The 16789-nt window shown below is 44.9% G+C and overlaps 5 protein-coding genes across 6 annotated transcripts in view; 1 reads left to right on the plus strand and 4 right to left on the minus strand.

The window, feature by feature from the left end:
• LOC126561506 (importin-7) overlaps nt 1-16789 on the minus strand; it is a 431061-nt gene that overhangs the window by 268871 nt on the left and 145401 nt on the right. The gene's annotated exons all lie outside the window — the stretch shown is intronic.
• LOC126562919 (uncharacterized) lies at nt 1913-2941 on the minus strand. Its single transcript, XM_050219518.1, has 4 exons — nt 2631-2941; nt 2394-2557; nt 2201-2327; nt 1913-2134 (listed from the first exon to the last, which is right to left on the minus strand). The coding sequence occupies exons 1-4, from the start codon at nt 2930-2932 to the stop codon at nt 2014-2016; spliced, it is 714 nt and encodes a 237-aa protein (XP_050075475.1). The 5' UTR covers nt 2933-2941; the 3' UTR covers nt 1913-2013.
• Nucleotides 4973-5965, minus strand: LOC126562928 (uncharacterized). Its single transcript, XM_050219528.1, has 4 exons — nt 5682-5965; nt 5434-5594; nt 5209-5335; nt 4973-5134 (listed from the first exon to the last, which is right to left on the minus strand). Exons 1-4 carry the CDS (start codon nt 5957-5959, stop codon nt 4993-4995), a joined length of 708 nt encoding a protein of 235 aa, XP_050075485.1. The 5' UTR covers nt 5960-5965; the 3' UTR covers nt 4973-4992.
• LOC126563595 (aromatic-L-amino-acid decarboxylase) lies at nt 7302-13055 on the minus strand. Its single transcript, XM_050220241.1, has 7 exons — nt 12650-13055; nt 10634-10704; nt 10313-10549; nt 8095-8800; nt 7770-8022; nt 7604-7693; nt 7302-7500 (listed from the first exon to the last, which is right to left on the minus strand). The coding sequence occupies exons 1-7, from the start codon at nt 13014-13016 to the stop codon at nt 7302-7304; spliced, it is 1923 nt and encodes a 640-aa protein (XP_050076198.1). The 5' UTR covers nt 13017-13055.
• Nucleotides 9602-9893, plus strand: LOC126563443 (uncharacterized). The gene has a single exon (XM_050220089.1). The coding sequence runs from the start codon at nt 9608-9610 to the stop codon at nt 9833-9835; it is 228 nt and encodes a 75-aa protein (XP_050076046.1). The 5' UTR covers nt 9602-9607; the 3' UTR covers nt 9836-9893.

Here is a 16789-nt window from a genome sequence, read left to right on the forward strand (position 1 = left end):
GCTGAGCAGCTCGCTTTTAGAAGCGTAAACCGGAGCCTGTTGAAATTTATCGTTTGTTTGACAGGCCGCAGTCTAGAATGCAGAACCACCGGAGTACGATTGCCGGGATACGCGTAAAATGGATGAATGAATTGTTGGGCTGGATGCGCTAGAAAAACAACTTCCCTGAGTGAGAAATGTTGATGGAAAACCGTCGAGAAGTGGGTGCCATTCATTGAGCAAACGAATTTTTGTTTCGACAGCAGTGCGTGGGGTCCGCTGATGGATGAAAATGTTCTTGGGAAATGGAGCATTTTCACCGGAAAAGCGTTCTATCCGGGTTCTGTTGTGAATCATCGTTCGTAGCTTTGGGGGATGGATTTGGGATCTTTCTGCTCCGCAAGCCAAACAAGCACAAACTCCATTTGCTTGATAAAGAAGGTTAATTAGTGTTTGTTTCTTATCGCTAAGTTGCTATATCATGGCACGTTGTTGTTGTTTTGATAAAGTTAGGAATTATCGGTTAGATAATTCGTATCATGATGTTAAATTGATGTAACTATTCTTCTTGAAATTATGTTACTCTTGCTAGGGGGAAACCCTGTAGCGATGGGGACGCCTGGTCATGGTGATCTATTTAATTATTTAATTTTCTATTATTTTTGGGAATCTTGTGCCTGTCTTTTATAGCAGCTCAGAGATACAAACCTCCAAACAGGAATATTCATGATTTTACGAGGCAAGATAAATTGGGCGTGTATGCGGCACCAATGCCCAAAAAGCTGGCATGTTTAATCTCCGCAGTTGTCAACCATATATTTCGATCGTTATCTTTCTATCCTGCACGATCCACCACAGAACACGGGCACGGTGTGATATCCACCAAAAATTGAGCCGAGTGACTTAAAATCTGAGCACTGCTTCATATTTCCGACGTCACACGACGCGTCCACAGCGTTGGGACCAGATAATACGCTACGGCGATAAAAAAGTTTGGCCCAACCGACCACTAGACCGACCGGTGGAACATCAATCACGAGCCCACGAAGTGATATTAAGTGAATCATCCCCGCTCATAATTGTAACCCGTCGAGGCAGTTTGGGATGGGTTGAATCACACCTTCAGCTTGGATCTGATCGGTCGTGGGGCCTCACTTTGATCGATGGTAGGTGCGCACTTCACGGAGCGGCAGCCCTCGTGTGGCCCGATACCCCTTGATATTGATTATCCCGTATGTTGGTTTTTTGATAAACATAATGCGTCTTTCTCTTCATGCGCAAAGTCATGTATGAAAGAGGTTCGATTATGCACCCGAGATAGCTGAACTTGAATACCGCAAGCAAATAATGATGCACCGTGTGAGACTCAGCATATGCGTGGACTCGTTTCTGCGCAGAATGTGTCAAATCTTTCGTGCGGTGTATGTGTGTGTGTGCTGTAGTGTTTGCTAATTGCATTGTAAACATCATTTTGCCACTCTATCAGACATACTTAGTCTCCATGAGGCTCGAAAAAAAAGCTCATCAACGATAGCGATCGATCGGGAGCGATAAATAGAGGGAGAAGGGGTGAAAACTGAATGTAAATGTGAGTGGCCATGGTTTGCAGCAGCTGCGTTTGGGGGAGGTATGTGTGTGTGTGTGTGTCTGTCTGTCGATAGAGCCTTAAAAGTTTATCGATGTAACACTCTGGCGCTTTGATAAACGCTTTTAGACCGGCCAAAAGCAATTGTTTGGTAGATTTTTTTACATTCCACGCATTTTACATCGCTTAGTAATGGCAGCAAGGGAATTCCCTGTCACAGTTTGTTGGTAGAAGGAATTGCTATTGAGGCACTTTCTTTAGAGGTCATGTACTGGGAACTTCAGATGCATCGATAAAAAAATAATCATGGAAGTTATGCCAGTGAGTCATCTACAAGCTGAAGTATTGAAAGACAGTATTTATTAGTTTGCGCCGAGTAGAACCTTTGCACCTTGTGGATGATTAGACATGACGTATCGGTTTCGGCCAGAAGGACCAACATTACCACACTATTTGCATGGGGTTAGGGCGAGCAGTTTCCGGTAGAATAGAATGAAGAAGTCCATGTAGCCGGTCGCTCCACATTCGTTGATTCTTCGCGTGAAGCAGTCTCTCATGCTGTAGATTTCTCTGTAAATTGGCAATAGAAGCTTTTGGTTTCGTACTTGTCTAATGGGGCTCAATCGAATTACTTACTCGCACTGCTTTTCGGAATATTGTGAAAATGGTAGACTCTCCATACTATCGGGAAGCTCGCTCGTGCACTCCTCTATCATCGGTGGCAACTCCATGGCGCAGGATCGATACGCTGGTTCGGTGAATTCTACATAGGAATTTAACGAAAAGTCTACAATGTCTGCAGTACCTTGTTTAAGACAATTCTACATACTTTGCAACAAAGCGCCACTATTGGTACACGCCATGTTTAATGCTTCCGGTATTGTAGCTACAACCTGTTCCATAATCTTCACATCCTCCTCATCCAGACAGTTTTTCAGCTTAGCTTTGACTGGAGTTAAGCAGCTGACCGATTCATTAATTTGTTCACAAATTCTACAATGAACACAAAGAACAGACAAAGGTTGAGATGCAGGTTGTTAACTAATCAACACAAAACTGGACGCACTTTTCAAACAGTTTCTGCTTTTCCTTCTCCTCCAGCTTTGTGGTGTCCGTTTTCAATTGGTCCATATTCACGTGAGCCATAAAGCATTTCGGAAGATCGGTGGAAATGTGTTCCCTGAGCTCGTTGAACGTTTTATCGTCTCCGGTCGTGTTGCGGCACTGGTCACGCAGGTCTGCCAGGAACGGTGGACCGTCTAGCGTTTCTGCATCTGTTGTTTCTGAGACGTTTTTCGGTAGTGCAATGCATACGGATATTAGCAGCAAGAACACGCAGACAGATACTCCTCTGCAAATGAATTTCATTTCGGATGCTGGATTCAACGATGCAACGAGCACAGAGTGTAGAATCTCTTCGATCGAGCGCGATGTACTGACTGGTGTGAGAGAATGGTCACTTGTGGCGTTTGATCTAAATTGATAGTACAACAGTGATGCCCAGCAGAACAGATTTTCAGGCAACGTCAAGGTTCGTGTACGTGCCCGCCAGTGGGTTTGGTCTGCTACTGAACTCCCAACTTCACACTGTCCAGTACCATTAACGCGGGCATCAGTACTGCGACAATCATTATCGAATTAAGGCAAATAACGAGCGACTTAACTCAATCGGCAGGGGCGACGGCATGGGATTGCCTTTTTTCCCCTATTCTACGTAACACACGGTTTTTAGTGCTCGATCACTGTTGCTCTTTTTCGCTGTAGTAATCGTATGCATTGTAGTAGCTAGTGACGAAGCTTTTGAAAAGAGTATGAAATGAAAAACGCCAACCCAACGTACTGTTCTGAAGTTACAGGTAGAATGGTTTGCTGCGTGACGCTTGTTCTATTGTGAGCAATGAAACAAATAGTGTCACAGTTGGGTGGAAGGTTTTTGCTTTTCACGTGCACCATTAACGGTCGCTTTAAAATCGAGAGAGGCAAATTATATTAAAGTTAGTTGATTAGAATAGCTATTAAATATAGGAAGCCAACAAACGATATTTTGTGCGAAATTTAACATTTTTGCTTGCTCGGTAACATCATTCGTGCTGGACATATTTAATATACTCACTGTCATGGATTCCATAACATGACCTGCAAGGGGAATATGTCAAACTTTCCCACAAAAGTAAAAAAACGTGTCCTGTCATGGCTTTCGACATCCTTCGTAGTCATTGTTGTGGTATTTTACATATTCCCCACTGCAGCACGGCCTATGTTCTATCAGTCGAAGTACATCCGTGTACATTCCAAAGTCCAACATTTACCACGGGCAGGCCGCGTGGATCCACACATGCTGGCGACAAAGTTTTGGCAAACTGTCGGCATGTCGCGGTGGGCTTTAAGCATACCGTAAAAAACCCCCCAAGTGCAAACAACATCTCAATGGGAGTTTCTCTTCGTGTTGTAGACAATCGAACCAGAAAAAAATCGTTGCTGTCTACCTTGATTGAGCGACCCGCACGGTGTTGGTGGTTTGTGGTCTTAAAGACTGTTCAAATAACTGCTACGTCATGGTGGATGCGTCATTCGCACCTCACGGCCTGTGTGATCCACGATGCGTACCGGATGAATTATGTACGGATCCGCGCGCCAAAGCTTAAAGATCAATTACCGCTCAATGTTGCTCGCCGCGAGTAATCGGCTCTTTTTATGAATGGGATTATTGGATGTTGGGCGAAAAAAAAACGAATCGAAAATGTATGGAGGGCACAGAGAATGGAATTTGCGAGATAGGTTCAGGAAATTCCGTTGGTTACCGGTTTTTTTCTTGCTCGTAAAAGGAGGAGAACTCAGACAATCGTTGATGGATGTTTAGTTTTGCGGACACATTGAACCACGAGGTGTTATAGTGCAGATTGAGTAATATTTTCGCTTCGTTTCGTCATCAACTCGGGTGAAGAAAGTGAGATCGAAAGATAGGGAAGGCAACGATAAGGAAACGGTATTGAGCCGTCACCCGACCGTCCTGTCTCCCGTGAGTACTTGTCAGAAAGATGTAACTGTCGTTCACGCGACACAAACTGATCAAATGGCATATGCTTCGTAAGGTCATTGGCAACAGTGGAGAAGATCGATTTTTTTTTTGCACAATATGAACCTCTTTGAGGTGATCGTGCTTTAAATTGTGTGCGGACAACGTGTACGGAGGCACGTGCCTTTTTGGAGGAATTTCAAATTGCTGGAACCGGTTTGGAAGGGGACGTGAGCAGAAAATGGAACGATCGCGCGATGAATCATTCGCCTAATTTTTGCTACAATTTCACCATTTTCTGTCACTCGGAATGATCGCTTACGTGCGAGTTACGATCGTCGGTTTCGCACGTGATGCTGGTCAGGTATACGAAGACACAAAGACGCGGTCCATTTTCCAAGGTAGCACTTATTTATTTTCGTTCCGTCTTGGGGATGTAATTTTTGCACGACGTAATTTGGATGAAGTTTTCGTAGAACAACCGTGCTCCGTTCGCAAAGACGCCACACGACTTTAGCTTTCCCAGCAGACAATCCTTCGCTGTAGCAAGAGCACTGGAAAATGTATCGAAAGGGCAAAGAGGTAAAAAAGGAGTTAAGCTCACACACTGGCGTGTAGGACAACATACCTGCAGTTCTCTTCAGTGAGCGTTTTACGATTTACCTCCGGCGTCGCGACCAAGTTCTCCGCCGCACAGGTAATGATGTACTTATTAATCTCACGTGTACAGGCGTCATGCTTCTCCTTATCGTACTCTTTACAAGTAAGGGTGCAAGCGTAAATAGATAAGAAGACACAAAGTATATTAGACTCTTCCGATGTTCGGAGCAAGGTCAGCAGCTCGCACACCTACCAACGTTAGCGCCATTATTTTCGCACAGATATTGCAGAATGTCCAAGAACCAATTTTGCAAGGCTTGGAAGATCTCGTAGCTCTCCTCGGTTACACATCCCTTTACCATGTCCATGAAGGGGTTGAAACACTTGATCGCCTCGAACAGATCCGGACAGTGGCTGGTATTGGGTGAATTGATTACAGAATTGTATAGTTACCAGTTACAGAATTGTATAGCGTACTTGCACTGTATGGTGTGTCCTTACCGACTTAGAATTTCTTCCTGATTGCCGACATCCAGCCGCATTGAGTCTTCGTTCAGCTGCACCACATCCAACGTGTTCCTCATACAGCGACGCACTCCTAGCCAGGAATTTGTGAATGCTGTCGGTGTGATGCCTTTGAAGCTACACTGTTGTTGTGCGTAACGCCAAAGCCGAGCGTACGAGAAATCGAGCGCATCCGGAGCATCCACTTGGCTGGGATCTTCCGCATTCACAGCTGTCACAATCGCCAGAAAAATCACGAGTATTTTCGGAACCATATTTTAATTTTCAAACCTTTCTGTACCATGCAAACTCTTATGTGACCGAAAGGTATTTGGGTACTGAAATCCCCCAGTACAGCCTGCATCGCTGATGCCCGGTAGTTATTGTGATTCGGAACAAACTGTGGCAATGATAATGGGATCCTCGATAACCTTGCTGATCGCAGCTGATCCTCAGTTTGACCAGTTACGGTTACCTCCACTGACCCTATGCGTGTGTGTGTACGATAAGATTGGCCATGCGAGATTTGTTTGTTTTTCGAAACACACCCTGAAAAATAATTTGCTAGCATAATTGTGTGGCGTCTAGTGCTTGATAATGGTGAGTGCCTTTCAAAGACGATCGCTACACTCAATTGCGCATATTATTTGGGACGGTAGTTCATCAGCGCACCGGAGGAATGTTTTGCCATTGAGATGCTAAATTTGGAGTTCATTGAGGTAAATGAACGCACGAGCAATCCTTACGAATTGTGTTATGCACCACAGCACTAGGTAGTATGCACTAGTTCACGCTGGAAGGAAGCTTGCTTACCCGGGCGTGGTGACGTCTTTCATTAACGCCGAAAGGGATAGACGTCTGCAAATCCTGACCTATCTCGATCGGAATGCGTAGCTTCATTCCAAGCTTCTGCATCGTCTCGAATCGTGGAATTCGGCGCAAATCGTTGATGTGTACTTAGGCGGTAAACATTAGGATCACTTACACACTGCCATCGGTAAACATTCCGAACAGTACATTTTGTTCGGTAATTGATGTACTTACCTTACTAATGAGATCGCGGGTACTGGGAAAAGTACAGTTCGTCCGACGTTCCGACGTCCGAGTTTATAACCATTAGCTGTCATAACAGATAACGAGCGGCCACTTAGTGTGGAAAGTGGAGATTTCAGTACACGTGTCATGCTACATCTAATTGTCGTCATTTTGGAGCAGATTTTGCGATTCGATCATTTGTGTTTATTTGTGCGGTTGGGAATAAATACAGCAAAGTTAAGTTCAACAATTGTCTATGTCTAGAGGACATGCTCACCTACCCGGGGTTTACATTTTCTTCGTTCGTGTGAGAATTTTAAACGGGGAGTTTGTATAGCTCTGAAATGGATTGGATTTTTCTTTCTTAAACTCTTCTTACTATCTTTCAACATGATGCATTGGGGAGACTGTTGTAGTAGTGTTAGTTGATTTAAGTGTTAAAATAGCTGTGTCATTGCGAATATTGCTCCAGCCGTTTTTTTAAGGTATGTCTCACATTTTTGGTTTCTAGAGTCAAGAGAAAGCTAGTTTTCATCATGCCATTTCCCAATATTACAACAAACAGTGTGGTGTGGGACGATTTTACTTAGCCGAACCATTGTTCGTACCTGCCGCTGGCGGGTTCGGCGATGAGCCACGCTTTCGCAGTAGGATTGGGGATTTTTTGGGCGACTTCAGCAAGGTAATTCCATTCTCTCCTTCGGGCGATGGAGATGAACCGCCGGTGGCGGAGTTACGGCGCGACGCCGATAGTCGCATCATGGTGTCAAGGTGGCGGAACCTGTGTGTATGTGTGTGTGGTTAGTGGGAGTTATCGATGAATTAATGCACTTTTTGGGGATGCGCGATTCATGCTATCTAGATAATCTTGTGATCGTTATTACCTCAGTGTGACATCATTCTTCGTTCCATCATCTGCGGATGCGAACAGGAATGCCAATGGCCAACTAATCCAGGTGGCTGATCCGGGAGTCCTGAAGATATGCGGTGAACAAAACTTTTAGTAGCTGATCGACACACTTCGGAAGAATTGTTTTGGGTGATACATACTTGGGTGACTGTACGGTGACCACAGTCCCATCATGTCCGGGTGAGGTTAACTCGGTGGACATACGATGGGGCGTTTGGGCCTTGTTGATGGCCGGATTGTAGATCTTCGGATCGCTAACCATGCGCACGAAGAACGAACGCTTTTGGGCGAGCGTGTGTGTCTTGCGCCGATCGACGATCTCGCTGACCTCGTCGGCCTGTTCCTTCTCCAGTATTTCCGAGGCGAAGTCCGTAATCACATCCCATGCATAGTCTGAATAGGAAAGGATATGAGAATATCGATCGAAAATATGAAACCTTCTCTTTATGTAGCTCATGGGCTCACCAATGTCCTCCACTTTGGCATTTTGTGCTACGGCACAGAACCGTATGACGTACGTATCGTTGACCGAAGCCGGTACCATGTGTAGCTTGCCGGACGCGTTAATGCTGCTCAGCAGCTTCTCATTGATCCGATCCGTTCCCTTCAGCCTGAAGCATACCAACCCCAGCCTTACGTCGTTGCACACCTCGAACCGACTATCTTTCAGCACGAGCGCCTCGAATCGTTTCGCCAGATCGATGTGATGGCGGATGTACGCCTGCAATCCGGATATACCGTAGCTGCGCAGAACAAACCACAGCTTAAGCGAGCGAAACCGACGACTCAACGGTACGCCCCAGTGCCGGTAATCGATCGCGGAATCGGTATACCCGTGCTGTAGATAAAGTGGATCGACGACCAGTGCCGACGTCAGACGGATGCGATCGCGCACCCAGAGCGTCGAACAGTCGAAGTTCGTCAGCAGCCACTTGTTCGGGTTGGTGTTGAACGAATCCGCGTACTGGATGCCCTTCAGCAGGTACTTGAGCTCCGGGCAGATGAACGCATTACCGGCGTAGGCGGCATCGACATGCAGCCAAACGCTTGGGAACCGTTGCAGTGCCTCACCGATCTCGCCCAGATCGTCGAACGCGCACGAACCAGTTGTACCGAGCGTGGTCGATACGAAGAACGGTATCAAACCTTGCTGTTCGTCTTCCTCCATTGCCTGGGGGGAAGTTGAATTCGTACGAAAGGATATTAATAAGAGTAGGGCGAGGTATTGGCATGCTCTAGCTAGTCATAACCTTGGCAGTAGCTGGTAAGATTTTTGTGTTGTCATGTCATTGTTATGGACAAATTATACGTTACAGGATCTTTAAAAAAGAATGCCTTTATGAGGATTGACTGACGTGCGGCGATGTTTTATTGAGTCGTCGTGTAAAGTAAACTTCTTCCAGAGTTGATTCCTGGCAGGGACAGGCTATTCATAAAGTTTTCGTCATATTGAGTACCGTAATAGGGGCAGCAAAACAATGCTCAATAAATTTATGATTAGTTTGACGGGTTTGCTATTAACCTTTCCGGTTGACCTGATGATTGAGTGTTTTGGTTTGTGTTTCTACCGGCACGTATTTCTATATCATCGCTGTTTAATGTGTTTTTGGATGGGTAAAGGTTTGTTTATAACGTGACATAGAAAGAGACTTTGCTAAAACTTAAGCAAACAAAAGGTTTTTGTATTACAAAACAAGCCGACTGGAACTGTTTGAAATTGTACAAACAGCCCAATGTTTACGGATGAGTTCGGAGACCTGAGGCGATTTCATTTTCAAACCGTGATTAATCATCTCTCGGTTTTATTTCCCTCTAATAATGCCACTTCAAAATTGATGAAACTCAGAACACGTTCTTCGCACAAAAGTAGCCACATCAGAGCGTTTGTTTTAAAATATACTTTAATCACAATCCTCTCTCCCATCGGTCTTTCTTTTCTTTTCAATCTTCCCTCAACATGATTACGATAAAAGGGCGAATGGATCGGGAGGAGGACTTTGAGATATCAAAGCGGGATGCGAAACGACTTGCGGAACCACTCATTAAGGCCGCCTACGCGGATGGTATCGATACTGGGCGGCAAGTGCATTATCAGCGCAATTTTGACGAAGGCTACCGGAAAGGTTTTGCTGTCGGATTCGAGCATGGTCAGCAACAGGCACGCCGAGTGCTGGACGAGCAGCGAAAGGCGACGTCGGGAAACTAGCAATGACGCAATATCAGAGTTGTGCTCAATTTTGAGGCACGTTTAATCGATTAAGAGTCTTTAAAATTGTAACTGTTTTGCAGTATGAAAGATAAATATATTTAGCAGAAGAAGTGCAAATGTAAATAAGATGTTGTAATTGGAGAGGGAAAGATATGAAGATTACGTTAGCGTCGTATGAGTCACAACGCTGGGGCACAACGCCCCAATGTTTACACCTTACACGCCGACAATAACATTCTAGTTCGGCTAGTTTTCTCCGCTCGCGCAAAGCATTTTCCCAAGACGCGTAAAAACTGATCCAAAATCTGCCTTTCAACATCTTTGCGCTTCTTGTTTGCCGTAGCCGGATGGTGTCATGGACACGTTTTTGGCCACGCTACGTAAGCGCGTTGGAAATTTGTAAATAATTTGCTTCTTCAACCGATTCTCACTACCGCCATAAAAGGGAGTAACGTACTACCGTTCCACGCTTACCTTTATCAGTGTGTCCGCCCGTAGGCAACACTTTTCATCCGGTTCTAGGATGCGTAACTTCACGAAGCTAATCATGGCCGCTTTCTCAACGCAGCTGTGCGCTTCCTTCGAGCAGTACGCCATCAGCTTGGACAACAGGTGGCCCTCCTCGACGAACGGGTGCTGCTGCTTCAAATACTTGATGGCCTGGGCCCGGGCGGCCAGCATCGTTACCAGCACGCACTCGGACGCGGACGTCTGGAAAATTGGAGTAGAAATTGGGGTTACGTGCCGTTGATACACAAGCACGACTGAAACAGCTGGAATTGGGGGCTTTATTACCTGTATTACGCCACCGCCACGGCTGCCAGGCTTGAGGGCAAGAAATGAATCAGGAAGTCCAATTGCCTTTCCTAGTAGCCAAGGAGTCAGATAAGCCGTCAGATAAACTATTTACTATTAATTGTTCATTCTTGAGGCGCTGAGTGTTGCAGAAATGGAGGAGTACCTCGTAACTACTTTGCTAATTAGTGTTTATCGAGGTGAGAATCGTAGATTTAGATTCAATTTTAGTTCCCCTTAAGCTTTAGGACTCTTAAAGTACAAGACTGCCCGAAATTGGTTTACAGAGTGACTTTGACTCGGGCCTTTTCCGCGAGTGACCGGGAAAATGAAAAACTCCCCATCGTTTAGATCTAATTAAAACGTAATTTATCATCTTCTGGACCACCCGGCCCTGCACATCGGCTCTAGTTGATGATGGTTGTTAATGGAGTAACAAGTGGTTAAAATTTCATCATTCTTGTAAAAACGTCGACGGGGATGTTTTATTTTTCCGGCTCACACCATGAAAAATCTTGCACCCAAGCAACGCAACAAGTGGAAAGCATAGCTAGAGAGCGCGCGCCTAGAAGTCGTGAAAGCAAATTGTAATACGCTCTGCTTAACTTCTTGCCACACACCACACGGTCGATTTACATTCGGTGCTGCTTCATCATCGATTATTTATGGTAATGAGAGGCGCTGGCAGGCGAACGTGTCGCTTGCTGGCGTCTCGGTGTCTTTTGATAGCTTGCGGTTCTCGGATGCTTTGAGATGAGGCAAGATGTTTCGGTGTACCATTCCGAAACGATGGTAGTTTGCGGTAGATAGGATTCGGTTACTGACAATTGAATGGATTGCTCGCTCTGGGACGTGGGCGCTTACGGTGGAAACGGCCAAGCATCTGTGCGTGAGTTCTATGAATCACGTGTGAAGAATTTCAATTATTTTTCAAATATACATGTTAATATGAGGATTTCAGTGGATGTGATCATAGATGGCAAACGATCTTGAATAGTTCTGTATGAAATGGATGACCGTTTTAGGTAGTATTTGGTATCAAATGTAGATGAAAATTTAAAATGATACGTCATCTTCCAACGGGTCATTAAACGAAAAATTTACATAAATCTGATAGCTGTCTCGCGTAACTCCTGCGTGAAATTGCATCTGCTCCGTATTATTTAGTCATAATTAGCCACAAATTATTTAAACATGTCCAACCATACTTGTTTGTCGTCGGTTATAAATCGTTCCTCGCTCCGTACAGTCGTTAATCTTCATCTTGCGGACACATACGCTACTAAATACCAATGCGAAATCAGTCCGATTTGTTGATCTTCGTCACATCACTTCGGAATCGAATGCTGAAATTGAGAGGTTTCTTCGAGCGTCACGAGATGCAGAAAGGCGACGGGTGGTGGTGATGATGGTGGTCAATCGTAGGAACAGTAACAACGAAAAAGAAAACAGCTTAATTCAGAGAGTTTGTTTAAATAATTGGTGTCGAATGATGCAAAGGTCCGAACGAGCAACGCGCAACATTCACCGGGAGCTATTTTTGGTGCAAAAGTTTGGTCTAAAAATATGCGATTCCTTGCATATACAGCTGACCTTGCTGAACCTCCAACAAGCAAGCCTCCCAGTTCTCGTGCTCGCGGTATCGTGTGTGTGTGTTGTTTTGCTGACGGCGACCGCGTGCGAGTCGTTGGTGCAATGTGTATGATTTATTTTGATTCGCATGGGTTCGTCTCTGTATAGTTCGAGCACACACCTCCCTCAATGGAGCGATCACCGATCGGCAGATGGCGGGTTACTAAGCATTTGACAGAAACGTCACTCATCTTCGGACGTCACTCGACTGTTGTGACGTGTGCACCGACGGATATCGTTCAATAAGGCAAAATTAAAAACAATAAACGCTTAACAGTAAACGCTTCGATACGATCGGCAGCTGCGGTTGATCTTGTTCGCGATCGCTTTGGTCTCGTAAGGTTCTAAAGTCAATTGGTGAACCTTTGGTGCACGGAAACTTACCCAACCAATCAAGCACGATCGTCTCTAGCTCGGTACAGGCCGGACTGGCCGCCCAGGAAAACCCGATGCAACCGATCCCATCGCTCAGCATGTCACCCAGTATCGAGGGGAACGAGTTACCGGACGGAAAGTACGCGTGAAAGCGCGGATGCTGCCAGTGCGTCACGCCCGGCATAATCTTATCCTCCACATCCTGCATAATTTTTTCCCACGGTTCCGGATCTTCCGGTGCTTCGTCCGGTAGCTGGTGGCGTAGATAGCCCGGCTCCACGCACGGTGTAACACGCCGCTGCTCGAGCGTTTCCAGATAGTTGCAGATGTACTCGACCATTTCGGTACCGCGGCGTCGGAACTCTTTACTGTCCATATTGGGTGCTCTAGAACGGCGTTGGCGGAATCTGCGGAAAGTAATACAAGCGTCAAACAAGGCAACACACATTACATCCCCGCGGTTGTTATGACGACGTATTTTGGCGCTTCCTAGATCCTCTTGGCACCCGGGTATCGAATTACATTAACGGAGATTTTTGCCAAACTGTAAACAGTTAAAGCTGACCGAACGGTAGGGGTTAGTAATTAATCCTACCACGGCTTGTTACCAAACGGTGCTAAAGACCCTATAAAATAATCGACCGACTGGCAACAAGTCACGATGCACATCTGGGATAATAGTCACCGAGCGACCGGTACAAGTTCCACGAAGCTATTGAAGCATTTTAATTAACCGTCTGCAGTTACTCAACTCAGGGCAAATAAATCTAATCCTGGTGGTTAGTGACCGTGCGCCAAGCTTGATGGATATCTATTCTATTCTTCTGATGCTAGTGCGTCACGTAGAAAACGTCGTAAAGGTCAAACCTTTCGTATTGTTTAATTATTGCTTTTATTACTAAAGAAAAACTGTTGTAGTTTTATTTATTTTGATTATCCAACACAGTGTTTTGCTAAATGAATTTTATTTTACTTAAATATATTGATCGGAATAAGTAGTAATTCCTATTCGCTAGTAGTTTCCTATATTAAGCCATTACTTTTAAAATTTCCTACATATAGTCCTGTAGATCTGGTTCTGGTTTCACAGTTTTATTTTTATAAACTACATATGTATTTGATATTTCATCTATAACACTTCATTTAAAACTCCAAACTGAGCTTCTTTCAAAATTTATAATGCACTTTTCACTTCACCATTCGTTACACTCATATACGTTCGAACTTCACAAACCACAATGGGCGTATTTGCTACAAAATGCACTTGCACCGCTGCACTTTGCACTTCACTGCCACGAACTAGAACGCATCGATCCGTTAATGAAACACTAATCACCTGGCTCACTGAAGCTGCCGATTAGTGGTTTTGGAGTGGAAGCCCACCTAGAATACACTGAGCACCTAAGTGATGCAGGGTTCTGCTGCGGTAGCTGGATCCTTTTTTCGGTCTGCCGAACCGAACGCTACGACTTCCCGCTGGTAACTGAGCCGTTTGCCGTTATGTCCGTCAGGATAGATCCTTTTTGCTCTTTGGTGGTTTTTCATCCCGTAAGGCTTTTTTTTTCTTCCTTTCTGCCATCATCGTCATCATCATCGTCGTGCTGATGGGGCTCTCGCGGAAATGCACAAGATTGGTGCTGTGGAATCGAAAGGCTTCTAGCATCCGTTATCCATCTCCATCTGTGCGATGGGAAAGGATAATGCGAAACGCATTCTAATTGTGTTTCACAATTCGAGAGGGGGGACGAAAGAAATGAAACGGAACTATCTCTCGGCGATGGCTTGTAAGGTTCTTCTCGCTTCATCGCGTCCGGAAGGGCTTTAGGAACAGCTGGGAGGGTTTTTGAGCAGCGATCGGACCGGTGATGGTTAGAAACGGCGCCACATTCCAGTGCGTAGCACATTCTGGCATTTGAAGGCACACACGGACGATGCGCGCCACACAAGTACGCTGTTTTCGGGCGAGGGATAAAAACTGGAAGGCATTCGAGCTTCGTACCATTTGGATGGATAGCAATATCGAGCTGCTCTGTTCAGCCGCCTAACCCACACTTGGTTCACAGTGGGAAGCAGTAATGTGAGAGGAAAGATGATTTTTCTAATCGAACCTTACTGTGAGAGTTATTTAGCCCTTTTATTATCTGGCTGGAAAAAATAATAAAAAGGTGCAACTAAACCTGTACCTGTCATCAACTTTTTGGGAAAGTCCCGAAGCACCTACGATGATCAATGGAAAAGCAGCCTTCTCATCGGTTGAGTTCTTTGATCCTTGCTGCTCTGGCATGCTGACGTCATTATAGTCCTTCGGTGAAGAAGGCAGGAAGTATAAGGATACTTAGCCACGCCGGGTAGGACCCTATCAGTACGCAGACGCGTTGGACGCTTTGGTGGTGGTAGAACTTTAGAAAGAAGAGTCTCGAGATTCATCACTTTCATATACTCATCTCGCTTCGTCTAATGAATGGAATGTGATTTTATGCTGCACATCGTTACGCGGTGATGCGGTTCTACTTGGTGTCGATGCAGAACGGGCTCGTGGCTTTTTTCTGATGGCCAAAACAAAAAAAAAGCCGCTTATTGGATGGCTTTTGCCGGTAGTTTCGTGTAAAAGTTGTTTGCAATCCGCAACCTGTTGATTGTTGCTTGTAAAGTGCATTGAAAAGACGTGAGCTACTGATTTTCATTCATGACATTCATGACAAGTATTTTTTTCGATGTCGATTTTTAGATATAAACCTGTTCAATAATGTTCACCAACGATCCCCGGTTCGAAAAGCGTAAAAAAAGTTATCCGGCTTAATTAAAATCATCTTCCCGGTTCAGCAACGCTACCAGGGAGATCCTACAGAACCAACTTTTTGGGTAGTTTCGGCGTTCGACATTGTTCCTTCCCATATTACAACAGTCTTTTTTTACGTCCTATTTTAACACGTGGCAGATATGCATTCGCGATGCCACGAAACATATTGGGATGCACATACAGTAAAAAAAAAACGACATGATTGCGGTTCAACCAGCCACGACACGTTCCACGTTATTTACATCGAATCAATTAACTTTCAATCACCGGCTTACCAATTCAACATACCACCTCGGGGGCAAGGGTTGCTCGTAAATCTTGTATGCGCTTCCATCCGTTCCAGGATGGGTGAAGCTTGTTGGTAAAAATGTTCAACCCAAACAGTTTTGAGTTCTTTTTAATGGATGTGAAAAACACTCATTAAAACACACACGCGCGCAGATACGCGGGGGTTCATTGTTCATCGACTGATTAATGTGAAAATGAGTTGAAAAGAAAAAAAATGTTTCGAGGAGAACAAAAGGGTGGCGGTTATCGATTGGGCAATTAAAATTGTGCTCTTCATTGTCGTTGAATAATTTCCGTTGAACAGAGGAAGCTACACTTACGATTGATAGTTAATTACAGCCATCAATCTAGATACGTGTTGAAGTGACACGTGCCCCTTTTATTTTATTCAACTCCATCAAAGCGATACTCCTAAAAGCGTTCTTCGTCTATGCTTCATTTAAGTTACTCTCCTTTGGCTGGTTGTATCAAACGAGATTTTGCAACAGTATTTTTCCTTCTTTCGTCAGCTAGCAGAAAACGATGATAGAGGTGACAGGATTCTTGTTGGAACGTTATCAATTGATATGGAAAGATTTCCCAAGGCAAACTTCGAATTTGATATCATTCTTAGGTGTGTCTGTCGGTGGGAATAATAAATCCTCTCATACATTGTAATACAATTATGAGAAGGATTTTATAAGGACTTCTAGTTCTAGTTCCTTACAGGCTGACTTCAAACCAAACGTCTTATCGGTCTTCCTCTCTATGTGTCGTTTCGCCCATTAGCCGTCGCTTCATCTCACATGGCAGCAAACCCCAGCTAAGAAGAATGGTGCGAGATATTTCTGAATGAAATTCTTTCACGCCTTTGGCATAACTTTGACGAAGAGTGCAGGCAAAGTGGTCGCAGGCAGTCGCACGAAAGTTCGAACAACCAAACGCATATCAACGGAATAACCGAACTCGGGTTCAGCCGGATCCGCATCTGGGTATCGGAATAGAAAGAGAAAAATAACCGAGAACGGCGAAAGAAAAAATACGAACCACGCAACTACAATGGTACTGCCACCCTATTACGG

This window comes from Anopheles maculipalpis, chromosome 3RL (genome assembly GCF_943734695.1).
Source record: "Anopheles maculipalpis chromosome 3RL, idAnoMacuDA_375_x, whole genome shotgun sequence".
Lineage (NCBI taxonomy): Eukaryota > Metazoa > Arthropoda > Insecta > Diptera > Culicidae > Anopheles > Anopheles maculipalpis.